This window comes from Dendropsophus ebraccatus, chromosome 9, assembly GCF_027789765.1.
Source record: "Dendropsophus ebraccatus isolate aDenEbr1 chromosome 9, aDenEbr1.pat, whole genome shotgun sequence".
NCBI classification, from domain to species: domain Eukaryota; kingdom Metazoa; phylum Chordata; class Amphibia; order Anura; family Hylidae; genus Dendropsophus; species Dendropsophus ebraccatus.
Genome location: NC_091462.1, coordinates 33,231,198 through 33,255,592, shown reverse-complemented (window position 1 = coordinate 33,255,592; position 24,395 = coordinate 33,231,198). Strand labels below are relative to the sequence as shown.

Here is a 24,395-nt window from a genome sequence, read left to right as displayed (position 1 = left end):
CCATGTCAGGAACTGTCCAGATCAGTAGCAAACTCCCATAGAAATTAAACAGTTCCTGTCATGGACAGAAGTGGCAGCAGAGAGCACAGTGTCAGATTGGAAAGAATACACCACTTCCTGCAGGACATACAGCAGCTGATAATAGAAGACTTGAGATTTTTAAATAGAAATAATTTACAATCTGTATAACCTGTTCATTCTTTGGACGGACGACAGAATCCGGCCTGTGCATAGTATGGAGTCTATGACACGGGCGGTGGCGCGAGTATGTGCAAGCTGCGGAATGCGCAATGGGTTTTCCGTCGCCATTCCATAGTGTGCATGTACCCTTACCCTCCAAGGACATCACCTACACAGAGAGCCGGGGGTGAGATATATCCAGCACGAAAGTACATTAGGAAGTTTTATCAATTTACATTAAGGAAGCAGCTAAGTAACTTTGTTATGGTCCAGAATAATACCCTTAAGAAAAATTGCTGAAATACAGTAGTATTACTTAGCAGGAGGATCTGCTTTTATAGAGGAACTCTCCGTCCTGGTGCCATGATTTTTATATGCCCTAATAGGCAGCATGTACAGAGGTTGGCTTAAAGGGGAACTCAAAAACAAAAAATACAGTGCAGGGAGGGGGGAGCAGGAGCAAAATAAAGCATCTATACTTACCCGTCCCAGCAGTGCTACGTCAACACATCGCTCTCACCCTCTGGTCTCCAGTTTCTCCTGTGTTCCAACATCATCACTACCTGCCGGAAATTGCCTGCTCAGCCATTCAGAGACTGCTGCAGTGCCCTGCTTCAGTCACTGAATGGTTGAGCGGGCATTCCTGAGCTGGATTGTGACCTTGCAGGAGCGGGAGCTTCAGTGGGCTGGTGGGGGTCCATGAGTGGTGATGCAGCACTGCAGAGATGGGTAAGTATAGATTCTTTATTAGACAACTTTCTTGTCAGTATGTTTTTGGAGTACAAATGGAAACCAAAGTCCTCAAAGAAACCCCATACAAGCACATAATTATTGGTCACCTATACATATATCTATTTAGATTGTAATGCCTATGATATATATTTTTACATTTTTTTGCAGACGTCTAACCCTAACAGATATTGAAAGAATAGCACCTTTAGAGGAAGGGGCACTACCTTATAATCTGGCTGAACTACAGAGACAGGTAGGTGGAGGCTTAACAATACCAAGCAATATAGTCAGAAATTATGCACAGTGATTCGTCTTAAAAGTGTATATGAATGGAAGATGTTCAGAGAAGGTAGCGCCAAAAACATTGTTATAACATCCTCCCTATAGTCCTAATCTTGCCCCATTGGACTATCACCTATTCTCTTAAAGAAGAAATAAGAGGACAGAGATTGACATCTGATGAAGAGGTGAAGACAGAGGCGCATCCGTGGCTCACAGCTCAGCCAAAAACATTTTATAATGAATGATTATGGAAACTTGTTCATAGATAGACAAAGTGTATTGAAAAGTAATATATTTTTCTTTTCTGAAAATTGATTACAATAAATTCTACAGTAAGAGTGTGGATAGTTTTCGACTCGTACATAGATATAGATATAAAGTATATAAAATTTGGCCATCATTGGTTGGCTGTATATAATGATCATGATAATTTTTTTCACTTTACAAAATGGTGTGTGAACACAGCCTAAAACTGCTTTTAGATTGAGTTAGTTGCCATCATACCTTACTGCGACATTTCAGCCCAGCCTAAAAAAAACCTCTTAATAACATGATTGTTACCTATTATATTACCATTACATTAGCTGACCATCCCAATATTTTTATCACTATATTTGTCACTTTTCCCATGAATAGCTTTTAAGCAACCCTCCTACTGGCTCATACCTCTCCAAAACGATGTACATAGCGGCCGACTCTGCTCAGTGCTGTCGAAGAGTTAAGAACAGATGTTCAGGAAGTCGGGTTCCAGCTTATTTTGATATTGCTCACAACCTGTCGCTCCGGGCTGGTGAATGTCACAACACTGAACTTGGCTGGCCCACCAACAGAGACAAATGACACCAGAACGTAATCTTATTCTTTCCCGCTCCTTTTTTTCCTTACATTTTACAAACAGACTTTATTGGGAAAGGCAAAAGTTATTCAAGGAAACCAGTGCAGACCATCAAGCCAAGCAGAGTGTTTGCAGTAAACACAATGGTTAAATCATGTGGTACAGGGAGGTCGACCATGACATAGTAGGGAATATGGCATTTTTCCACGGATCTTTTAAACGTCTTTGTTCTAAGGGGATTAATGGAAGTCATCAAGTTTGGTTGTTTTAAAAGAAATAATATTTACAGGTGATTTTCCTTTGGAGGGTTGTTGTTTATGTAGATTAGCTATTTGGTATGTACATTCTTCGCTCTTTACCCCTTCCAAGTGTCTTTTTAAGATTGTCCATAACAGTACAGTACAGTGCGTGTCAGTATAAGAAAAGGAATATTTAAACAGTTTCAGAGCTCCCGGCATCATAATGAATGCTGATGCCGGGAGGTCCAAGCTCCAATTTACAAGTTATGTAATTACGGTCCATGCACAGATGATGTGCTACAGAGAGGAATTCATTATGAGGGAGGGACCTCTGAAATTGTTTAAATCTTCGCACATGCTGTCATGCACACTCATAATGAATGATGTCGGGACTACCGACCAGTCCATAGTACATTATCCGTATTTACGGACATATTTTACCTGGAGTCAGATGTCAGGGAAGAGAAAGAGGTAGCATGTTGAATTTTAACTGCCCCTCTTTCCATTAGGAATGCAACCAGAGTGAGCATGCATATGTAATGTGGGTATGGAAGAGATAGCTGTCAGCCATGCAAACATGAGTGTACTGCATAATGTGCTTGTTCTATGGCTACAAACACTCACCTTACCATGAGTTCAAGCACCCAGACTAAAAGCATTGTAGATCCCAATGACCCTCTTAGTTAGGCTCATTTGACTCACAATTAGTGCTTATAATTTCGAAAAGGGTGAACAGAAAGACCCTCAAAGGGCAGGGCTCCATAGTGATCTTATGCGCAGTTATTATTACACTTTGCCATCACATCAGATTACAATGTGATACTGGGCAGTATCTACAACTGCAGCACAGAAACAAGAATTATGGTTTCTAAAAAAAAACACAAAAACATTGTTCGTCTGAACCCGAGTGTGCAGCATTTGATTACTGGTCGCTGAAGAAGTTGGATGCAGCCCTAGGGAGTCCTGGAAAACATGGATACAGCTTATGGCCTATGACTGTTTCCATGGGTTCACGGCAGCCATAGGGCTGCATCCAACTTCTTCAGCCACCGGTAATCAAATGAGCAAACATCGAGCATGTCGGGTCAGTCCAAACCTGAACCCTCTGAAATTGATTACCAGTGGCTGAAGAAATTGGAAAAAGTCCTAAGGCTGCCTGGAAACCATGAATACAGTCATAGACCATAGGCTGTATCCATGTTTTCCAGGACTCTCTAGGGCTGCATCCAACTTCTTCAGCCACCAGTAATCAAATGCTGAATGTTCGGGTTTGGACAACCTCAGTGTGCTTGAGGTTCGCTCATCTCTACTGTACACCGATCCACAATATCTGCTGCAAGCTGTATATAAAGTGCTGTGAAATGATAGAATCCAGAGATATGATCAAATCCCAGGAAATGATGGAATGGCCCCTTTCAGGGAAATGAGGGAATGAACGATCAAGGAGTCACCCGGCTCTATGTTCGGAGGTGGACGGGGGAGCATAGCGGCACACCTCCCCGGCAGGCATATGGGGACGGGGCGGACAGGACCGGAGGTGGATGGGGAGCAGAGCTCCACACACCTCCCGGCAGGCATACAGCGTTTGAACAGATGGGAAGCAGAGCAGACAGGCCAGGGAGCAGGAGACATGTCGCAGGGCGGGGCAGACGGGACTGGAGGTGGACAGGAAGCAGAGCGGCACACCTCCCGGCAGGCGTATGGCCGCGGAGGCGGAGAGGCCGGGGGAGCAGGAGGCGTGTAACAAGCGTAATGGGGAGCAGAGAGGCGGCGGAGGCAGACGGGGATCAGAGCAGACAGGCTGGGGGGAGCAGAGAGGCGATACAGTAAGCAAATTTTATGTTGCAGGGGGAAAGGATAGAGTTCATTCTATCATTTCCCTGAAAGGGGTCAGTGATTTGATCAATTCCCTGACGCGGTCATTCCATCATTTCCTGGGATTTGATCAAATCCTTTAGTGATTTGATCAAATCCCTCATTCTATCATTTCACTGCAACATATATAATGCAGACTTTCAATGGCTTCTGCTGTGGTGTCCATTATTTTGGTGGTAAAAACACCACTACATGTTGTGCTATACTTGCCATCAAATGAGACAGAACTACCGTTGTAGCCACCAGTGTTAATACAACGGTACATACCTCTCCACACTTCCTGATGTCCTGCTCGCTTCGCCCCCCCCCCCCCCCCGCAGTGTCTTAAGTGACAGGCTGCTTAACCAATCACTGGCCGTGGCACTGTCCCGGTAATTGGCTGAACAGCCTGTCACTTCAGACATTGCAGGGAGTGGGCGGAAGCTAGCAGGACATCAGGGAGTGTGGAGAGGTATGTGACTTTATTATTTCACACTTATTAGGCAAGGATTGCACGGACATCGCTAAAGATATAGATAGATAGATAGATAGATAGATAGACAGACAGGCCTTGCTGCACAATTATCATTCTGTATATGGGCTCAGTAAACGAGCGCCGATCTAGCTGATTGGCGTTCGCTTACATCAACTCATCCGGTCATGTAATACAACCCTAAAGTCACGTCCTCACACCGTGAACCTGCAGCACAGATTCAACATTGCAAATCTGCAATACATATGGATGTGGTTAGCAAAGCCTCATCTACACATAACCAACCATGCTTGTTTTTTGTGGGTTGTTGTGTGTGTGTTTGTGTATGGTGAATTTATTTTTGTATTTTTATTTTTGAACTTTTTGAAATTAAAAATATCTGCAGACAAATGCAACATCAGAAGTGTGAAGGAGCCTGAAATAAAGAATACAGAAAGCAATGTGAATAGCTTCTTGGATATTATTCAGGTTCCCTCTATCTGTACAATTCTTCTCTCCATTTATTATTTGTAATGGCTTAGCACCTATAGTCGATTCCTTTCCGATGTGAGGTTTAGCAGTGTAAATGCCATTTGTTGATGCTGGCAGTGTGGTAAGCTTCACCTCGATGCGCTGTTTTGACATGTAGGGAGACTGACAGAATCACATCGCTGTTGACTGTCTGCCGCTTCTATATATTGCAGCTCAGAAAGCCATTTATGAGACACCTGTTGGGGCAGAAAAATTAGGTGTCTGAGCAAAGCCTGAGAGAGAATCGAGTCTGATTAATGTCACAGCGGTGATTAATCAAAGCTAATTACTGTATTCACGCCGCAGAATCTGTATACCCCCCTTCCCTGTACGGGTGATGGAAGAGATGAACTATAGAAGGACCATGGAAGGCTGACTGGTGACGGTCTAAGATCACGTACCCCAACCTGCAGCTCTCCAGCTTATTAGAAATTACAACTCCCATCATGTCCAGACAGCCAAATATGTATGTAGTATGTTGTGAGTATTACCTGATATACACCTTTAGGCTATGTTCACACTGCGTATATGTCCGGCCGCATATTTTCGTGGCCGGACATATACGCGGTAAACTCCGGCCGGAGATTTACGCTACTTGCGGGCGGCTACGTACGGACCGCGAATCTATGCCCGAAGTCTACTTACGCTTCCCGAGCGCCCTACGTAGCAATCTGACAGCGGTCTTTTACTTGGAAATCTTCGCCTAGCCCCGGACACCCCACAGAACCTTTTCGATCGGCACAAAAAGCTGCAAAAATGAAGAAATCACCACTACGTACGGGACCGCATGTAACGCTACAGGCGTAAGTTACGGCATTTTCGTCCGCAAACAATGGTCTGGTTCATTTTTTACGCCGCCGCGTACGATCCGGGCGTAAGTTCGTACGTAGAGTGAACTGTGCAGCCGTACTTCGTATACTTTCCATTATATGCAAACTATGTAAGTCTCCGGCCGCTTATTCACGGAACGCGCTACGACCGGAAACTTACGTAGTGTTAACATAGCCTTAATAAATTCCACTATATTGTAAGATCCCACTGCGACCTACACATTGCTTCAACCATGATGCGGCAGTGGGAGTCACAGTGTGATCCCATTTACTTTGCTTAGGCATGATGGAGGATGACATGGAGATCTTTGGTTACAAAATCCCTGTTGCAACCAAATCAATGGTCTATCCCCATCCTAAGGACCCTTTCTGCCCTAAAAAGCTTTGTTTTTGGAAGAGAATAGTCTTAGCATATGATGCCCATGAGAACATGGATGGTGGTGTCAGCCTTCTGTATGTGACTCTGCCCTGTCCCAGAGGCCTGATAATTTGTATTGAGCTAGCCAGTGTCTATTTTTGGTGGGAAAACCAGAATAGAGCATCTTGGCTGATCGTGTATGTTAAAGTGACTCTGTACCGGCACTTTACCACCCCTGAACCACTGCATTGTAGAGGAACTCACGCTGTTCCCAGGCAGTCAAACTGGCGTGGCCTAGAGCATCAGTACCCTAGGCCTGCGACACCTCTATCCCCCCCTTCATCCAGCCCAAGGGCGTTCTTAAAGTAAAAGGAGGCGGCAGAGAGGTGTCATGAGCCTAGGGCACTGACGCTATAGGCAACACCAGTTTGACTGCCCACCCTGCCGTGCCCCATTGGTAAAATATGTTTTTGTGCGGCTGGACCGGTCACCAACTAGGTTGTCTGTGGTGACGCCACTTCTGTGGTGTTTTGTCGGTGGTATAGTACGCCAGTGCTGGTTCATCACACAGGTGTGGTGGTATACTTGCTTTGTTTAATGGCTGGCTATACTTGTCCCCTGAAATTGTTGTTGACCTGCCGGGTTGTAATGGGTCCCTTGGGCTCTTGTCACAGTGGTCCAGAGTAGGAAAATGACCCATCCGGGCTGTCTGTACCGCCACCCACAGAAAGGGAATAGTAACCCAAGGAATGTGTAGCCTGTATGTGTAAGTGCTGGTGCAATAATCACTGAGTCCCAGTAGAGTAAATAAAATGGCTTTACTAATAGTCTCTGATAATACAGGAATACTTGGCAATAGATAACTTCTGCAAGTTGCCGGTACGGAGTAGCTTTAAAGGGGTACTCCAGGCAGTCATATTTTTTTATATACAGTATTGTTGGAGCTGCACAGAAAATAATAAGCAGCCTACTCTCACTTACCACACTCCCCCAGGGTTCCTCTTGTCATGTCTTTGGGTCCCACGCTTTGGCCACTACTTCCAATACAGACTCGTCTTGGTGGTGACAGTCCTCTCAGCCAATCACTGGGCGTGGCGCTCTCCCGCTTTAGGGTAGTATTACACGGAACAGTAATCGGCCAAATTGGCCTGATTCGGCCGATTATCGCTCCATGTAATAAATGCAACGATGAGCCGATGACAACGATCATTGGCTGATTGTTGATATAGGTTAGAACCTATTTTTGTCGGGCGCCGATCGCACACCGCTGCGTGTAATAGCGATGCACGGGTGGCGACTAACGATATACATTACCCATCCACGTTCCAGGGCTGCTCCTGCCGTCCGCTTCTCCCCGGGTCCTGCGCGCGCTCTAGCTTAACAGCGGCCTGTCAGCTGATAGGCCGCTAAGCCAATCACAGGCCGCATCAGTCCCGGCCTGTGATTGGCTGAGCGGGCGGGACCTGGGGAAAAGCGGATGGCAGGAGCAGCCCTGGAGCGTGGATGGGTAATATATGCCAATTTAGCAAGGGCTGCAAGAATATCGCTAACGATGTCCTTGCAGCTCTTGTTAAACGATTATCGGGCTGTGTAATTGGCCCAGTAAACGAGCGACGATCTAGCAGATCGGCGCTCGTTTACAGGTATTATCGGGCCCTGCTCAGCCCGTGTAATACCACCCTTAGTCAGTGATTGGCTAAGTGAGCTGTCACTGCTGAGATGAGTCCCTATTGGAAGTACGCGCTTGAGTGTTCATTGGGGGACCTGCAGACTTGACATGAGCACCTCCCTAGGACATTGGGGTAGGTGAGAATAGGCTGTTTATTATTTTATGTGCAGCTCCAGAAGTACATAACATAAATAGGAATGCCCGGAGAACCCCTTTAACATTTGTGTTGGAGTCACCAGGGCAGATTAGATGGGAGCAATAGTGCTTGATACAGAGCTTGACGGACCCCTTTACATGTGAGTAGGGTTTGTAAGGTGCCAGTGTTATCCACTATATAATGGATCTGACAACGCATTGTGATTTCCATTATAAATTTCTACAATGTGTAGAAAGTGTGAACATGAGAAATGGCTTTCACTTGACCATTCCAACTAAGTTCCATTTGTACACACAGGCTACAGGTTGAATAGGCGTGATTCATCCATCATGGCGCCCATAACTATCTGTAGTTACCATAGCAACATTGTAGACTGAACATGATAGCCATGTTTAGTAAAATTTGGAGGATGATAGGGGCAACCTAAACCAGTGGGGTACCTACTGCAAAAGAAACTACTGTTCATACAAAAGGCACACATAGTGATTAGGCCTTAGCCTTGGACTGTGTCTAGAAAAAGGTTACTCAAACAACCCCTTTAAATAGCTAATTCGGCTCTGCTACATACGTACATAACAGTGGCAGGTAAGTTCGATCAGATGTCCGATTGTGACCACATATGGCCGGCTGTATACCAAAGAAGACCGGTTAGCAATCAGAAAAGATAAATTTTGGCAATTTCTTCTTCATTGATGTAAGTCACCTGCCATATTTATTTATTTCCTTATGTGACCTCCTCACAGATGCTTTCCATTATGATTGTTGCGGTTTTTGTCGACTGATCTACGCCAAAATTCAGCTTGTTTTATCTGCCACTATTAAATAGGACAAGAGACATATCCTTCAAAGAAAATTACAGTATTTAACAGCATAGAAGTTTTAGCCAAGAAAGTGATTTTAGACAATGCGGCGTATAATCCTCCGGTTTCTGTGTGACTGGAGGAAGCTTACAAGGAAGAGAATTGTCTTTGAAAGGGATAAAGATAAACAGGTGTGCCTAAGAAAGGGGAATCCTCCTCGGAGATGAAGAAACCGGCATGTCTGCCTTTTCGGATCACCTTAGAACTGGCAGGCAGCTAGGAGTCAAACTTCAAGAGACAGCATTGCTTATTGTGGGATGTTCGGCTACAGTTAGTCTGCGCTTTTTAATCCGCATTGTTTTTTAATCCTTAAAAAATACTTCAAGGAATATTTTAGCCTATACGTGAAACAAAAGACTGGTTGTTAGTGATAGGAATCTGCGGATATAATAGCAGTAAACAGTAGGGGGAAATTTATCAAACTGGTGTAAAGTAAAATAGTCTTAGGGCCCTATTCCACAGGAATGATAATCGGCCAAATCGGCCCCATTCGGCCGATTATCGCTCGGTGGAATAGAGAGAACGATCGTGTCATCGGTTGATCGTTCATTTAGGGCAAGACCTAAAATCATCACGTTGGAATAGCGGTGCGCGGCGGGCGACCGACGATTTGAGAAGCACAATACATTACCTGCAGGGCTTCTTCTCCGCTCTGTCTTCCTCCCCGGGTCCCGTGCGCTCTAGCTTCAGAATGGCCTGTCAGCTGACGGAGCACTCAGCCAATCACAGGCCGAGTGGCTTCTCATCTACATAGCTAGCTTTTGTTGCCGTAGAACAGGGATGAGGAACCTTCGGCCCTCCAGCTGTTGTAAAACTACAATTCCCATCATACCTGGACATCCTAAGCTAAAGCTTTGGCTGTCCAGGCTTGATGGGAATTGTAGTTCTGCAATAGCTGTAAGGCCGAGGGTTCCGCTTCCCTGCCGTAGAACCATAGGCAGGGTCCTCATGGTTGGGTTGCAGTGGTAGCAGTTGCCACATAATAATTAGAGATAAGCGAACCTTGAGCATACTCAAGTCTATCCGAACCTGATTGTTCGCCATTTCATTAGCGGGGGCTGCTGAACTTGGATAAAGCTCTAAGGTTGTGTGGAAAACATGGATACAGCCAATGACTATATCCATGTTTTCTACATAGCTTTAGGGCTTTATCCAACTTCAGCAGCCACCACTAATCAAATGCCGAACGATCGGGTTTGGATGGACTCGAGCATGCTCCAGGTTCGTTCATCTCTAATAATAATATGTTAGTGTTATCAATAGTGCATGGTAAATGGTGGACCTTTTTACAAATTTTTGCTTTAGGATGCAGAACATTGTTTTACCTCTTGTATCTTACATTCATGTTATGCTGCAAAAAGACCTCCTTAGGCTCCTTGGTGTTATTTGCCACTATGACTCTCCTCCATATGTCTGACATTAGCTTTGCTAATTGTTTTTTTCTTAAATTAAATGAGTTTTAATACCGAGAGCAGAATCCAAGATTACATAAATGAACCATAGCTAGAGATCTCGGTGGCTTTTCCAGCGGGTGTTCGTGTGCGTATAGTGAGAGGTTAAACATATTACGAAAAACGTGCAACAAAGGGCTAGTGACACTGCAACTCTACAGCTATCATCAGGAGAGCGGGTTTTAATCCCTCTCTGAAAACATAATTATACATGGCCTTTTGAACTTTTGCAATTATCTTTGTTAGTTAGCAAGTGCTGGAGCAAGCATTGCCAGGGTAGAGCTCGGCTGATGGCAGCATGTCCGGATTGAGTGAACTCCCTTACAGCTGAACTCTTCAAGCTTGACTCGGCCTGATAAAACTAGTGGGGCATATGTAAAGGAGCTGTCATCGCTCAGATCACATTGATTTAAAGAGCAGCCGTGTAACCCTTAGTTTCCTATACTGGATGTTTGATGTGAGTATTAATAGCCATATATAAATAGTTATGCTGAAATTCCATCCTCTGCAAGTTAACTTTCCTCCTTTTAATATAAATTCTGAGAAAATCCTAAGGGAGCGGTATAATTTTTTTCCCAGTTATGTCGGAAATGGGCAATTTTATTTTTCTTTTCCTTAAAGTGGTTTTCCAATTTTCCACTATCCTCAGTAACTGATCCGCAGGGTGCTGACACCCAGCACGTCCACCGATCAGCTGTTCTGCGCCCCCACTTCATCGTGATTGGGGCCGGAAGCACTTGACTCCGTTCACTGTGTAGTGGCCGAATGCTGTTACTGCACCTCGGCTGTCATTCACATGAACCAGGAGCTGAGCTGTAGTTACAAGTCGCTACCACTACACTGTAAACCCAGCTAACTGCTTCCGACCCCATTCATTGTGTAATACCGGACAACTGATCAGTGGAGGTGTCGGGTGTTGGCAGCCCGCTGATCAGTGACTAATGCTGCATTTACACAGGCAGATTTATCTCTGATTTTGGAAGCCAAAGCCAGGAATGGATTTGAAAAGAGGAGAAATCTCAGTCTTTCCATTATGACTTGTTCCCTGTTTATAGTCTGTTCCTGGCTTTGGCTTAAAAAAATCTGTCAGATAAATCTGTCTGTGTAAACGCGCCATAAGGATAGGCCATCAATTTGTTTTACTTGGGAGAAAAAAAAACAAACTTTAATTTTACCTGTGGTGGTGGTGGTGCTGCTGCTTGCTCCTGGAATCTGCTATGAATTACAGCTGATTTCAAGAAGCCACTGTAGAAAGAATGGACAATCCTTGTAATATTATTAAACCTCCCCATTGACCGACAGTTTTAAATGTAAATGAGTTAAAGAGTTTCTTAGAAAAAAAATCGTTTTCAAATCAACTGGTGTTAGAAAGTTATACAGATTTGTAAATCACTTCTATTAATAAATCTAAATCCTTCCAGTACTTCTCAGCTGCTGTATGTCCTACAGGAAGTGGTGTTTTCTTTCAATTCTGACACAGTGCTCTCTGCTGCCACCTCTGTCCATGACAGGAACTGTCCAGAGTAGCAGCAAATCTCCATAGAAAACCTTTCCTTCTCTGGACAGTTCCTGACAAGGACAGAGGTGGCAGCATAGAGCACTGTGTCAGACTGGAAAGAATACACCACTTCCTGCAGGACATACCGCAGCTGAGAAGTACTAGAAGACTAGATTTTTTACAAATGAAATTTAAAAATGTGTATATATACTGTAGCTTTCTGACACCAGTTGAATTTGAAAATTTTTTTTCTCCAGAGTACCCCTTTAAAATGGCACAAGCAGGTACATAATATCAAGAGACTATAGGTTTAGCATTGTATATGTTGCTTTTTTTCATGGTCAGCAGGCTTCCATTTTAATGAGCACTGTCATATAAAACATTTGACATGTCCTGAAGACCTGGGTGTTCAGACCCCTAACAATTCTTAGGTAGGATTGGGAGAAGCACACAACTGAGCTCTTCTCCACTTGGAGCACAGCCTCTTTTTTTTCTTTTTTTAGGACAGTCTCCATTGTAAGTCTATGGAGCATGTCTTCTTCTTGCAGCAAGATGGAGTGAAGTGCTCTACTATCTACTTCTCCTGGCCTTGAGGTGTCTAGGACATCAAAGATTTTGTTTGCCACAATTATTTGCCAAGTTTATGTTTCCTAATATAATATCTATGTAACTTTTTTCAAAGCAAAAAAAAAAATATATAAAAGTGCTTCAATATATTAGTAAAATTGTAAAGTGCTGCGGAATCTGTTGGCGCTATATAAATTAAAATTATCATTATTATTGTTGAAATTTAGTGAGTAGTATAAAAGAGGGCAATGTATTTAGACTTCTTGGGTTAAAAGAAAATACAAATTAGAACTAAAAAAAAAATCATAAGTAACAAATGTGGTGCATCTGATCTTTTTGGTATAGAACCTTTTTTTTCTGTAACAAAATCTAATTCTGTCTGTAATTGACATGTTTCGATGAGCACAGCAATCGTATTACCGAAGCGAAATCTCAAATTTGACACGTAGCCCCAAATTGAAACACTGCAATTACTAAATATAAATGATTGGTTTCAGCTTCTGATATTCAAAGCCGGTTCCCCGCCTCTTGTGGTATGGAGGCTACACCGGGGTCTCACTGAATCAATGCAGAAACTTACTATGTGAAAGGCATGAGTGATAATTCTGCGTGTCAACCTGCACTCTTATACACTCCCCTTGTAATTTTAATGGAGTTTTCCAAAGTCTTTACATTAATGGCCTGTCCTTAGGATGAGCAGCTAATATATAATAGTAGGGGGTGATGCTGGGAGTCTGTGGCACCAAATGTGGGACTGCTGAGAAATGAACAACCCAGTGTGATACACTTATGTCCTGTCTGAAGTATAGGCCATCAATGTTCAAGTCACAGAAAGCTCCCTTAAAGCTGACCATAGCTTGATGAGGCTAGTCATCAGGATTCTGGTCATACCTTTTATTCCAATAGCCCTCTCCATCACTAAGGCTGGGTTCACACTGCGTTTTTGCAATCCGTTTTTTTTTTTAGCAAAAAACGGATGGAAAAAACGGATGCATTATTGTGCATCCGTTTTGATCCGTTTTTCCATTGACTTCCATTGTAATAAAAACAGATCAAAACAGATCCGTTTTTTTTTAATGGACACAAAAGTAGTGTCAGCTACGTTTTTGTGTCTGTCAAAAAAAAAACTGATCTGTTATGATCGTTTTTTTTTTTTACAATGGAAGTCAATGGAAAAACGGATCAAAACGTATGCACACAAATGCATCCGTTTTTTTCATCCGCTTTTTGCAAAAAAACGGATGAAAAAGACGGATTGCAAAAACGCTGTGTGAACCCAGCCTAAGATGTAAATGTTTTATCGATGATGCAAATGAGGCTTAAAGGGAACTTGTCATCAAGACAATGCTATCTAACCTATAGACATCATGTTATAGAGCAGGAAGAACTGAGCAGATTGATATATTCTTTGGTGGAAAAAAAATTAGTATAACTTGTAACATGTTGATTAAAATCCCTGATCATTCGGTGTTAAGGAGTCCAGTGGGAGGTGTCACTCAATGGACTGGACTCCTTAGCATAGAAAGAATAGTTATACTAAATATTATATATAGAAAGTTATACTAAATATTTCCCATGAATATATACTGTGTATCAATCTGCTCAGTTCCTCCTGCTCTATAACATGATGCAGATAGCTTAGGTAGCATTTTCATGGTAACAGGTTCCCTTTAAGTGCCCGGGGGTGTTCCTCAGCACGGCAAGAGCCCTGGTAATCACTTGCCTATGGGCCACTTGAATCCACCTTCTCTGGTTGATTGACAGCCACTAGCTAAAGAGGAGATGGGTTTTAATTACCTCTGCTCTTGCTGGATTGGGGAACGCCCCCTGGGCACTTGAGCCTCATTTGCTTATATCTTACTGCTTATTGCCTACTGCAATAGGAAAGGCATGTCTAGGATTCCAAACACTAATCCTTCTTAGCCATGGGTTTATTTATACCTTCGTATTCCTTCTAACAGATCTTTTTAAGGGCCTTAAAGTGAATGTACCACTGGTACATCGCTTTTCTGGGGTTTACATGGAAAAAGCAGTACTTTTTTTGAACCGTGGCCTGGTTCCCGCATGCGGTACTGGTCTGTTCCCGGTCGCCGGCCGGGGGTGAAGCCCTGGAGGCGGGCCAGCCCATCCCCAGTGGGTGGAAACCCCCGCCCCTCTATGATGCGGCTCCATTAGTCCGACCCGCCTCCAGTGCTTCACCCCCCGGCTTGTGCCCGGGAACAGACCAGCGCTGTATGCAGGAACCAGCCCGCGGTTCATTAAAGGACCACGGCACTGCCATCCTCACGCCGGCGTCGCTCTATCCATCTAGATTTCAGAAAAGCAATTTACCGGTGGTACATTCACTTTAAGTAACCAAACAACCTAGCACTTTCTTTTATTCTATCTTGTCATATTAATTATTTTTTAACCATTAATAAAAATTTTTAGGTAACAGACATAGCTTTGTGTAAAGGTCTCTCAACATATTATGCCAGAGATGTAATAGAACCTATTGTTCATTCGCTTTTCTGCACCACAAAATGTTTAATTTTCTACATTTTCCCCATAAAATCTCCTATATTCTCTCCTATAGCAATCCTACAGTGACATGGGTAGGCCCATCTGGCTCCAGGTTGCTGAGTCTGGATACAGATTCACATTGGGCTCAATTGCTGGAGGTGAGTGATATGTCTGCACGCTTGGGTTAATGTAATATAATCTCTGCAGAGCAGTACAGATCAGGGAAGGTGCATTGCATTGTTCAATAGAGCACAAACTGGAGGCCCTTTTTTTTGGCCATGATCACAAGGCCCCGCCAGTACGGCAGTGCCACCTCTGGCTCCAGACAGTCTTGAGAGTAGGACTTCCATAATAACACAGTACTTCCGGATACAGTACTCGTCGCTCACGTTAATTATGTGCGGTGGCCGCAGGACAAACAAATGAGATCTGCAGATGAAAGAAAACAGGGACCCGGAGAATTGAGAAAATTAAAAGGAAGGCAAAAATTAAATGAAATTCAATTACATTTTATTAAAAATGCTCTGTGTATTGTGCTGTAGTGCAGAAATGATTTGCTGTAATACATATCATCTATTTCTGTGAGCTGTGTTTAATGCACAAGAATATGATGACAGTGGATTGAAAAGTTGTAACAAGAATGATGAGGATTAGCACTACTCCCCTCTATGTCTCGGGTGCACCAACTGCCTTGGTGTAAGCAAATTCACAATATAGTCCATGTCAGGAACTGTCCAGAGCAGTAGCAAATCCCCATAGATAACATCTCCTGCTCTGGACAGTTCCTGTCACGGACAGAGGTGGCAGCAGAGAGCACTGTGTCAGATTGAAAAGTATAAACCACTTCCTGCAACACATACAGTAGCTAATAAGTACTGGAGGGTACTGGAGATTTTTAAATAGAAGTCATTTACAACTCTAGAACTTTGTGACACCAGTTGAATTAAAAAATATATATATATATATATATATTTTTCTCTCCGGAGTACCCCTATAACTTAGACATCACTGACCTCGGTCAACAGCATGAGGACCCTGGCAAACAGACCCTTAAATCTTGGACATTTATTCCAGCACAAACAATGGATTTTCACTATAATGCAGATTTCTAAAACCTTGGTTGGGTCAAGATTTTTTGTATGTAATACAGAGGCCACCATACATCTGTAATATCCATGTGTGAAATCAGCATAATACTAATACAGCATAATAATAAATCGTACCAATATAAAGATACCGTACGGCCCTATAGACTGCTGTGAAGTACTACAGATCCATACATGTTGAAATCCGTAGAGAACTATAATATTTGTATTGGAGGTGTGCCTGTGCCCTGCACACCATTATTGGGACTCTTCACCATTATCAGGACTCTTCAGCATTATCGGGACTCTTCACCATTATCAGGACTCTTCTTCTTGCTATGTTTATATGATGTTTATGTGCAGGGCCGGACTGGGACTGAAAATCAGCCCTGGCACTCACACCCCTCCAGCCCACATACCATATCACACTTAGGTCATGTTGTGTTGTATTGCAACTCATTTTTATTGACAGAAATGGTGCCAAGTCTATCTATCTCTCCTATCTATCTATCTATCTATCTATCTATCTATCTATCTATCTCCTATCTATCTCCTATCTATCTATCTATCTATCTATCTATCTATCTATCTACTATCTATCTATCTATCTATCTATCTATCTATCTATCTATCTATCTATTATGCAACAACAGGCTACAACAGTGATAATATATATAAGTAGGGTCCTAGGGAAATTGTTAGGATATGTAAAATAATATTACACATTTCCTGTATAATGTTAGCACTGGTAAGACAATTTTCTATGCATGATAATACTGTATATCTCTAAATAGCTATTATAGTTACCAAAAAACACCAGTATACAGGAAGCGAATATCATCATTACTGTTACTGGCCAATCTATTATAAAGAGACTGATACTACCATTATTACAGTATACAAGTAACAGATAATACATCAACTACCATCATCACTACAACATGACTAATACCACTATGCTGTCACTGAATAAATCCACTACGTGAACACAAGTATTACCAATAAAAGGAGTATACACAGGACAAATAATACCATGACCACTGCCATCATACAGTGACTGGATAATACTGCTGTACTGTCTATTAATAATATCCCCTTTATACCACCAGTATATAAAATGCAATATTCTACCTCAGCATTGACCAGAGATGAAGTTCAGAGCATTTGGGTTCATGTGAACCTAAACTTACTGTAAGGTCTCTCATCTCTAGCAGTGACCAAATAGAGGTAGAGATGCAGCTATACAAAGGATCTACAGACCTTAAGAGTGTGTTCACACACACAGGATTTGATGCTGCAGATAGCTTTGTTACTCAATGACAGAACCCAGCATCAAATCTGTTGCAGATCCTGTACGTGTGAAGTGATTAAGCATGATTGTGCAGTTACATCCAGTGACTTACAGGAGGCGTCTTCTCTACATGAATCATAAGTGACTTTTTGATAGTCAAAGCTGTCTGTTTTTTCCTTTTCTTTCCATCTGGCTCATCCCATCATGAAGATTTCTCCAGCCATCACTCTTCTCCCCAGAATCTGCGAGACAAACACTTTAGGCTCCACGCTCCAGCACCAACCTAACCTCATACCTCATCATAACCTTATATTCCCCATTGCTTTACACAGTAACAGTGCCCCCTCTGTGCTCCTACATAAGCAGTCAGGCCCAATATGTGCCTCCAAATAGTAGTCAGGCATATAGCCCCCCACACATAATATAGATGCCCTGTGCAGTCCCACATAATATAGGCCCCCCACATAGTATAGCCCTTCCCACTGTGTAGCACCCACATAGTATATCCCCCTTTGTAGCCCCCACATAGTATAGCCACAACATATTATTCCCCCCTTCTTGTATCCCCCAAATAGTATAGGTCTCTGTGTAGCCAGCCCCCACATAGTATAGTCACAACATACAGGGATGTCACTCAGTATATGCACAGTATACAGGGATGTCACTCAGGATATGCACAGTATACAGGGATGTCACTCAGTATATGCACAGTATACAGGGATGTCACTCAGTATATGCACAGTATACAGGGATGTCACTCAGTATATGCACAGTATACAGGGATGTCACTATATGCACAGTATACAGGGATGTCACTCAGTATATGCACAGTATACAGGGATGTCACTATATGCACAGTATACAGGGATGTCACTCACTATATGCACAGTATAGAGGGATGTCACTATATGCACAGTATACAGGGATGTCACTATATGCACAGTATACAGGGATGTCACTCAGTATATGCACAGTATACAGGGATGTCACTCAGTATATGCACAGTATACAGGGATGTCACTCAGTATATGCACAGAATACAGGGATGTCACTATATGCACAGTATACAGGGATGTCACTATATGCACAGTATACAGGGATGTCACTATATGCACAGTATACAGGGATGTCACTATATGCACAGTATACAGGGATGTCACTCAGTATATGCACAGTATACAGGGATGTCACTCAGTATATGCACAGTATACAGGGATGTCACTCAGTATATGCACAGTATACAGGGATGTCACTCACTATATATACAGTATACAGGGATGTCACTCAGTATATGCACAATATACAGGGATGCCACTCACTATATGCACAGTATACAGGGATGTCACTATATGCACAGTATACGGGATGTCACTCAGTATATGCACAGTATACAGGGATGTCACTCAGTATATGCACAGTATACGGGGATGTCACTCACTATATGCACAGTATACGGGGATGTCACTCACTGTGTAGCCAGCCCCCACATATTATCCCCCCCCCCGTGTAGCCCCCCCACATAGTATAGGTCCTTGTGCAGCCAGCCCCCACATATTATCCCCCCCCCGTGTAGCCCCCCCACATAGTATAGGTCCTTGTGCAGCCAGCCCCCACATATTATCCCCCCCCTTCCCGTGTAGCCCCCCCACATAGTATAGGTCCCTGTGCAGCCAGCCCCCACATAGAATAATCTCAACATATTATCCCCCCCTGAAGCCCCCCACACAGTAAAAGCACCCCTCTGTAGCCCCCCACATGGCATTTTCCCCCTGTACAGCCCCCACATAGTATAGTATAGAGGGGTCTATAACTCCATGTTATAGGCCCCAAGTAAAGCTCCCACTGTGTAGGAGCATTCATGTAAAAAACAAAAAAACAAAAGTATACTCACCTCTGGTGGATCCAGTAGGTCCTCTCTGTTCCTCTCTGGTCTGGTGCTGTTAGCTGCTTACATATTCTGTTACCAGCAGCCCGATGCAGCCCGGCCCCTGAAGGCTCACAGCTCCAGCCCCGCGGCGCCTGCATCTCTCTTCTCTCCTGCTTGGGCGGGCAGCAACTGATGACGTCACACGTCTGCCGACGAGCAGGAGGGGAGAGAGATGCAGGCCCCGCGGGGCTGGAGCTGTGAGCCTCCGGGGCCGGTCTGCATCGGGCTGCTGGTAACAGAATATGTAAGCAGCTAACAGCAGAGGACGGCAGCAAATGCAGGGCGGCCACACAAAGTTCTTACGGCCGCGGCGGGCGGGGGGCGTGAGCGCGTGGTGGCTCGTGGTTTACTTAGCAGGGGGGCTGGTCGGCGGCCCTCCGACTGATAATCTGAGTAGCCCAGCGGGCATTTGCCCGGCCTGCCAGATTATCAGTCCAGGCCTGTTTATGTGTCATCATTGAATATAGTTTCTTCTCTTATTATCCCCTACCAGCGGTGGGAGCTACAGCTGTTTACCCTATCGATCTGGTGAAGACCCGGATGCAGAACCAGCGATCCTCATTTGTTGGAGAGTTGATGTACAAAAACAGTTTTGACTGCTTTAAGAAAGTATTGCGATATGAGGGCTTTTTTGGACTTTATAGAGGTATGTCTTTTATTTATTAATATTTTTTTTTAGGGGGGGGGGGCGGGGGAACATATATGTCTTCGGCCAATGTTGAACTTGTTTGAAAAGTATATGTAATTATGTGTTTCCTGACCGACGCAAACCAATCCAGCAATATGTTAGAATGTACAGCAGAAGTCCTTATTATTCTATAGAATGGTTGAATTTCCTTCCCTTCATGCTTCTGCATCACAGAAATTCTCATTCTTTTTTTAAATCATGGGTACCGGTTGATTTCTAAAAAGCTCTGGCCTTTACGCCATCAAAGTCAATAGACCTTTATTTACTGTTTCCCTTACCAACCAGTCAGATTGCTTTTTTTCTTTTGCTGTCCTGCTTTGAAAAAATTAATGTGAACTGTGGTTGCTATGGGTAATGCTAATTTATGATGGAGGCCACTAATTTGTAATAAGTCTGCTGCATAGTTTCAGCACTGTTGTACAAGTGAATATAAGAAATTGGCATCAGTCATCTTTTTACTTGGAATATATCTTATAAGAGAAAAAATCCTCTTTTCATCTTTACCAGGCATCTTTGTTCCCCCCTTTCATACTTGTTAGTTACTCTGAAAAACAGCCTAGGTCCCTATTGTCTTAAAGGGGTTGTCTGGTCGTCTGTCTTTTTTTAATATATTGCTACTGGTGCATATCAAAGAATAAACATGTTGGGGGGGGGGGGGGGGGGATTTACGAACGGTGCAGGGTGCCAGGGAGAAGGTGCAGATTTTCTCCTTTTCCCTGGCATACGTCTCCCGTGTGCCCCTCTCGCCCGATGGGTGGGCTGGCGGAACTTGCGGGGGTGTGATGAGGCGGAGAGGAGGCGTGGCCTCCTCCCGTGCCTCATTTATTATGATTTACACCTGCTCGCAGGCGCAAATCATGACGCAAATCTACACCTGATTTGGTATGTCAGGCACAGATTTGGGCGCCCAGACGGCCGGCCGGATTCACTAAGAGGCGTACGCCTCTTAGGGAATCCTGTCGTGAAAAAGGGGGCTAAGCTTAATATAAGACCGGCGTACGCCGGTCTTCATAAATTCCCCCCCCCCCCATTATGCTTACCTGTCTGCATTCCCTCTGTGTCCTCCTCTAGTGTCACCGGTGTCCAACGCTGACTTCAAAGCCTCTGCTTCCGGGATTAACTTGTCTTGGCATTTACAGCTGGATAACCACTTTAACAAAACAGACTAGCAACTCACTAAGCGATCAGATTACATTCTGGAAAGGGGATGTCTAACAAAGTGAAAGGGAGAAATGGCTAGAGAGACTGCAGGTAGAATACAGGAGGTTACCATAAGTATTAGGTCACTGTCTAGTGCTTAATTCACTGGCAGACAACTGCTTTATAATTTCCCCATGCTGCTGCTGCTTCTGAGGGTGTGTATTAAGACATGGACTTGTGCTTCTTCTGTTTGTGTGTGTGTGTGTGTGCAGCGTATAAAAACCATCATAGATAATAGGCTGCACCCAGTAGCTCAGGGACGACTGAACGTCATAGGGAAAAACTGGTGAAAAAATGGCCAACAATAGTGTTACTTTTCATGTACACAAACATGACAGCTTATGTACAGGTACACTTTTTTTAACTAGTGAAAGTATTTGTATTTAGCCATTACTCTTCCTGTCTTAAAGTACAACAATCTTTAGTTGCCATTAGATACAGTTACGTGCTTGGAAGCGTTTCTCTATAGTTGAAGCAGTTCTCAGAAGCTCGCCCTCCTTAGGGTCAATCTGTTCTTTACAAATGCATCAAATTAACTCTGAACTGTGCTCTAATATCCACTATATATAGAAATAATAGGAGCATATACCACATATCTCTTGAGGTGCCTTTTAAAGGAAACCTTCATTGTTATGCCCTGCATCATTGGCTGTTGTGGGGATGACAAAGGAGTGCAGACTACACTGGCTGTGTTCCACACAGCAACGTTAATGGATGGCGTGGGAGGGCTTGAAAAGCTTCCGAGCTCTATGTAACCCGGTACATTCACATGTGAATGTATTGGGTGGAAGTGGGAATAATGAAAAGAAAGTCTTATTTTGTTTTATAAGCTTTAATACTGTTGGATAATATTGGTAACAATGGCGGTAATTGTACTGTGAATGTTAAATCTACATTGTGAGTGATTTACTTGAAGTAGGTTTTTGTTTTGTGTTCACCTATTTATAAATTTGCGTTGCTATAATATTAAGTGTCACTTTACGTAATGGACTATTGTAATGAAATCTAAGTAAAAAAACATATAGATCTGGAAGGGACCGCATTGACCTCTGCAAGACCCCTTAAGAAGAGGAACAGTTATGTATATACCCTAAAGGTGCCTGTATACTGTCGGCCAAACTGTCTTTCATCTGACGGTTATCTCTCCCAATCTCCCATGAACGTTTGGCACAGGTGACCCTTCTCTACGGGGAGGGGTAAGTCGCAGCTATGATGGCGGCTTATCTCTTCAAGCATTGAAAATCCATAATGCCCAACACCCCCCCACACACACATCATATGTTAATGAAGATCAAAGGTCCCCACACACTGGGCAGCCAAGTGCAAAAGCCAGAAGTGAACTGACACATTATTATTTTTTTTCCATTTGGGTTTTCCTATACTACTTCTTCCAGTTTAATGACCATCTTAATTCCATCTAGCTATGTATAACTAATTATAGTCTAAATTCAGCTTACCTTGCAGAAAAGAGTCTATTCAGCATTATACCAACAACCCATTGATGTTAAAGCGAATGTACCATCATTATTTTATTAACATCATTTACATTATTTTAAAACCAACAGTGGTCCTTTTTTTTAAAATGCCACCAGGTTCCTAAGCTCTGTGCTCTGTGCCGTTTTCGTCTTGCGCTCCGGCACGGCTCTATGCATTAGAGGCAGGCCCCACGCCCCTTAGTGTGACAATATTCCCTCCCCTCTGTGATGCTGCCCTGCTGATTCTAATGGAGTCACTCAGTGAGGGAAGGGGATATTCTTACACTAGTGCATAGAGCTGTGCTGGTGCACAAGACGAAAATGGTGCCTAGTGCAGGAACCGGGCGGCATTTGGAAAGAAGGACCATTCCACCGGGATCACAGCATCGGCACCGATAAGGTACTGGGAAAAAAAATGTTGTACATGATGATACATTTGCTTTAAATAAGCATTGTGTAATACTTTTCCACCTTTGTTGGTGGAGCTGGGAAACGCTTGCTTGTTGGTTTCCCCACAGGTTACAGTAGATTGCGGAGCGTCCCAGCAGAAGGACACTTTGTCCTCGGCTTATTATTAAGGGACTCAAGGGATTGTCCAAAGCGGAGAACCCTTTGTGATGTTTTTCAAGTGTTACTGTACTCTGTCTATGAATAAGTCATATCCAGGCCATGAGCTATACACTTTCAATAACTCCCAAACAATCATGTGTTGTCTATAGCAAGGATAAGATACTAATGGCCGAACCGGCCACCAGTAGTGGGTTCTCCCAACATTAATTAAAGTGTATGGGGATCTGTAAATTCTTTTTCCACTCTAGTGCGCTACCTTTACCATATACATTAGCAGAGCATTATGATGGTGTACACCGCTGTGTACCTTAGACAATGTTCAGTCTGTTTTGCCTATTGAACGTGGCAAATATGGACTAAATTTGCCAGTATCCAAACATGCACCTTTTTCCCCCAAAAACCAAAAGTGTGGCCTCCTGTATGATTCAGTCCTGCAAAAAAAAAAAAAAAAGGCTTAGAAATGGACCGATGGCAGCCCTATTAGATTACAGTCAGGCCATTCAACTTAATGGATCTGGCATAAATATGCCCTGGTATACATCATCCTATCATTCTGCTGGTATCCCAATATCCACCATGAACACCATAAACCAATTCACCATCCACCAATATACACTAAAAACTTCCGGTCATTTTAATGTAACCCAAGCAGTAGCAGATAATAGCAGGTCCATTCTGGGCGATAGCATGAGCTCCTGGGGGCTTTAAAAACAATTGCTGCTTTTTTACCTTCATTTTGCACAAATCAGGGCATCATGACATTATCTGTCCTTGTACTATGAACACCACACTAGTGCTGCCATAGTTACAGTGGGCTGGAGGGCCCTAGGCCTATGGTAAAGTATATCGGCCCCTGGACCATAAACGGTGGCTGAAGAAGTTGGATTCAGCCCCAAGTCTACCTGGAAGACATGGATACAGCCTATAACCAAAGGCTTTATCCATGTTTTCCTGGATTCCCTAGAGCTACATACAATTTCTTCAGCCACCGGCAATTAAATGCTGCACCCTCAGGTGTGGCCATACCCAAGTGTTCTCAAGGTTCGCTCATCTCTAATTAGCACCAATCTGTGTTAAGGTTCATTGTAAAGATTTATTACATTGCAATACATAGACATCCATTGGCCTCATATATGGTTCTT

General features: G+C 43.4%; 1 protein-coding gene across 3 annotated transcripts in view; it reads left to right on the top strand.

The window, feature by feature from the left end:
- The window catches only part of SLC25A12 (solute carrier family 25 member 12), a 108,545-nt gene that overhangs the window by 44,342 nt on the left and 39,808 nt on the right, over positions 1-24,395 (top strand). For all 3 annotated transcript variants that reach the window (XM_069982914.1, XM_069982915.1, XM_069982916.1), the window contains 3 exons: positions 1,081-1,165; positions 15,091-15,175; positions 19,814-19,966. In XM_069982914.1, the coding sequence (XP_069839015.1) occupies positions 1,081-1,165; positions 15,091-15,175; positions 19,814-19,966 (323 nt within the window). The remainder of the gene's footprint in view (positions 1-1,080; positions 1,166-15,090; positions 15,176-19,813; positions 19,967-24,395) is intronic.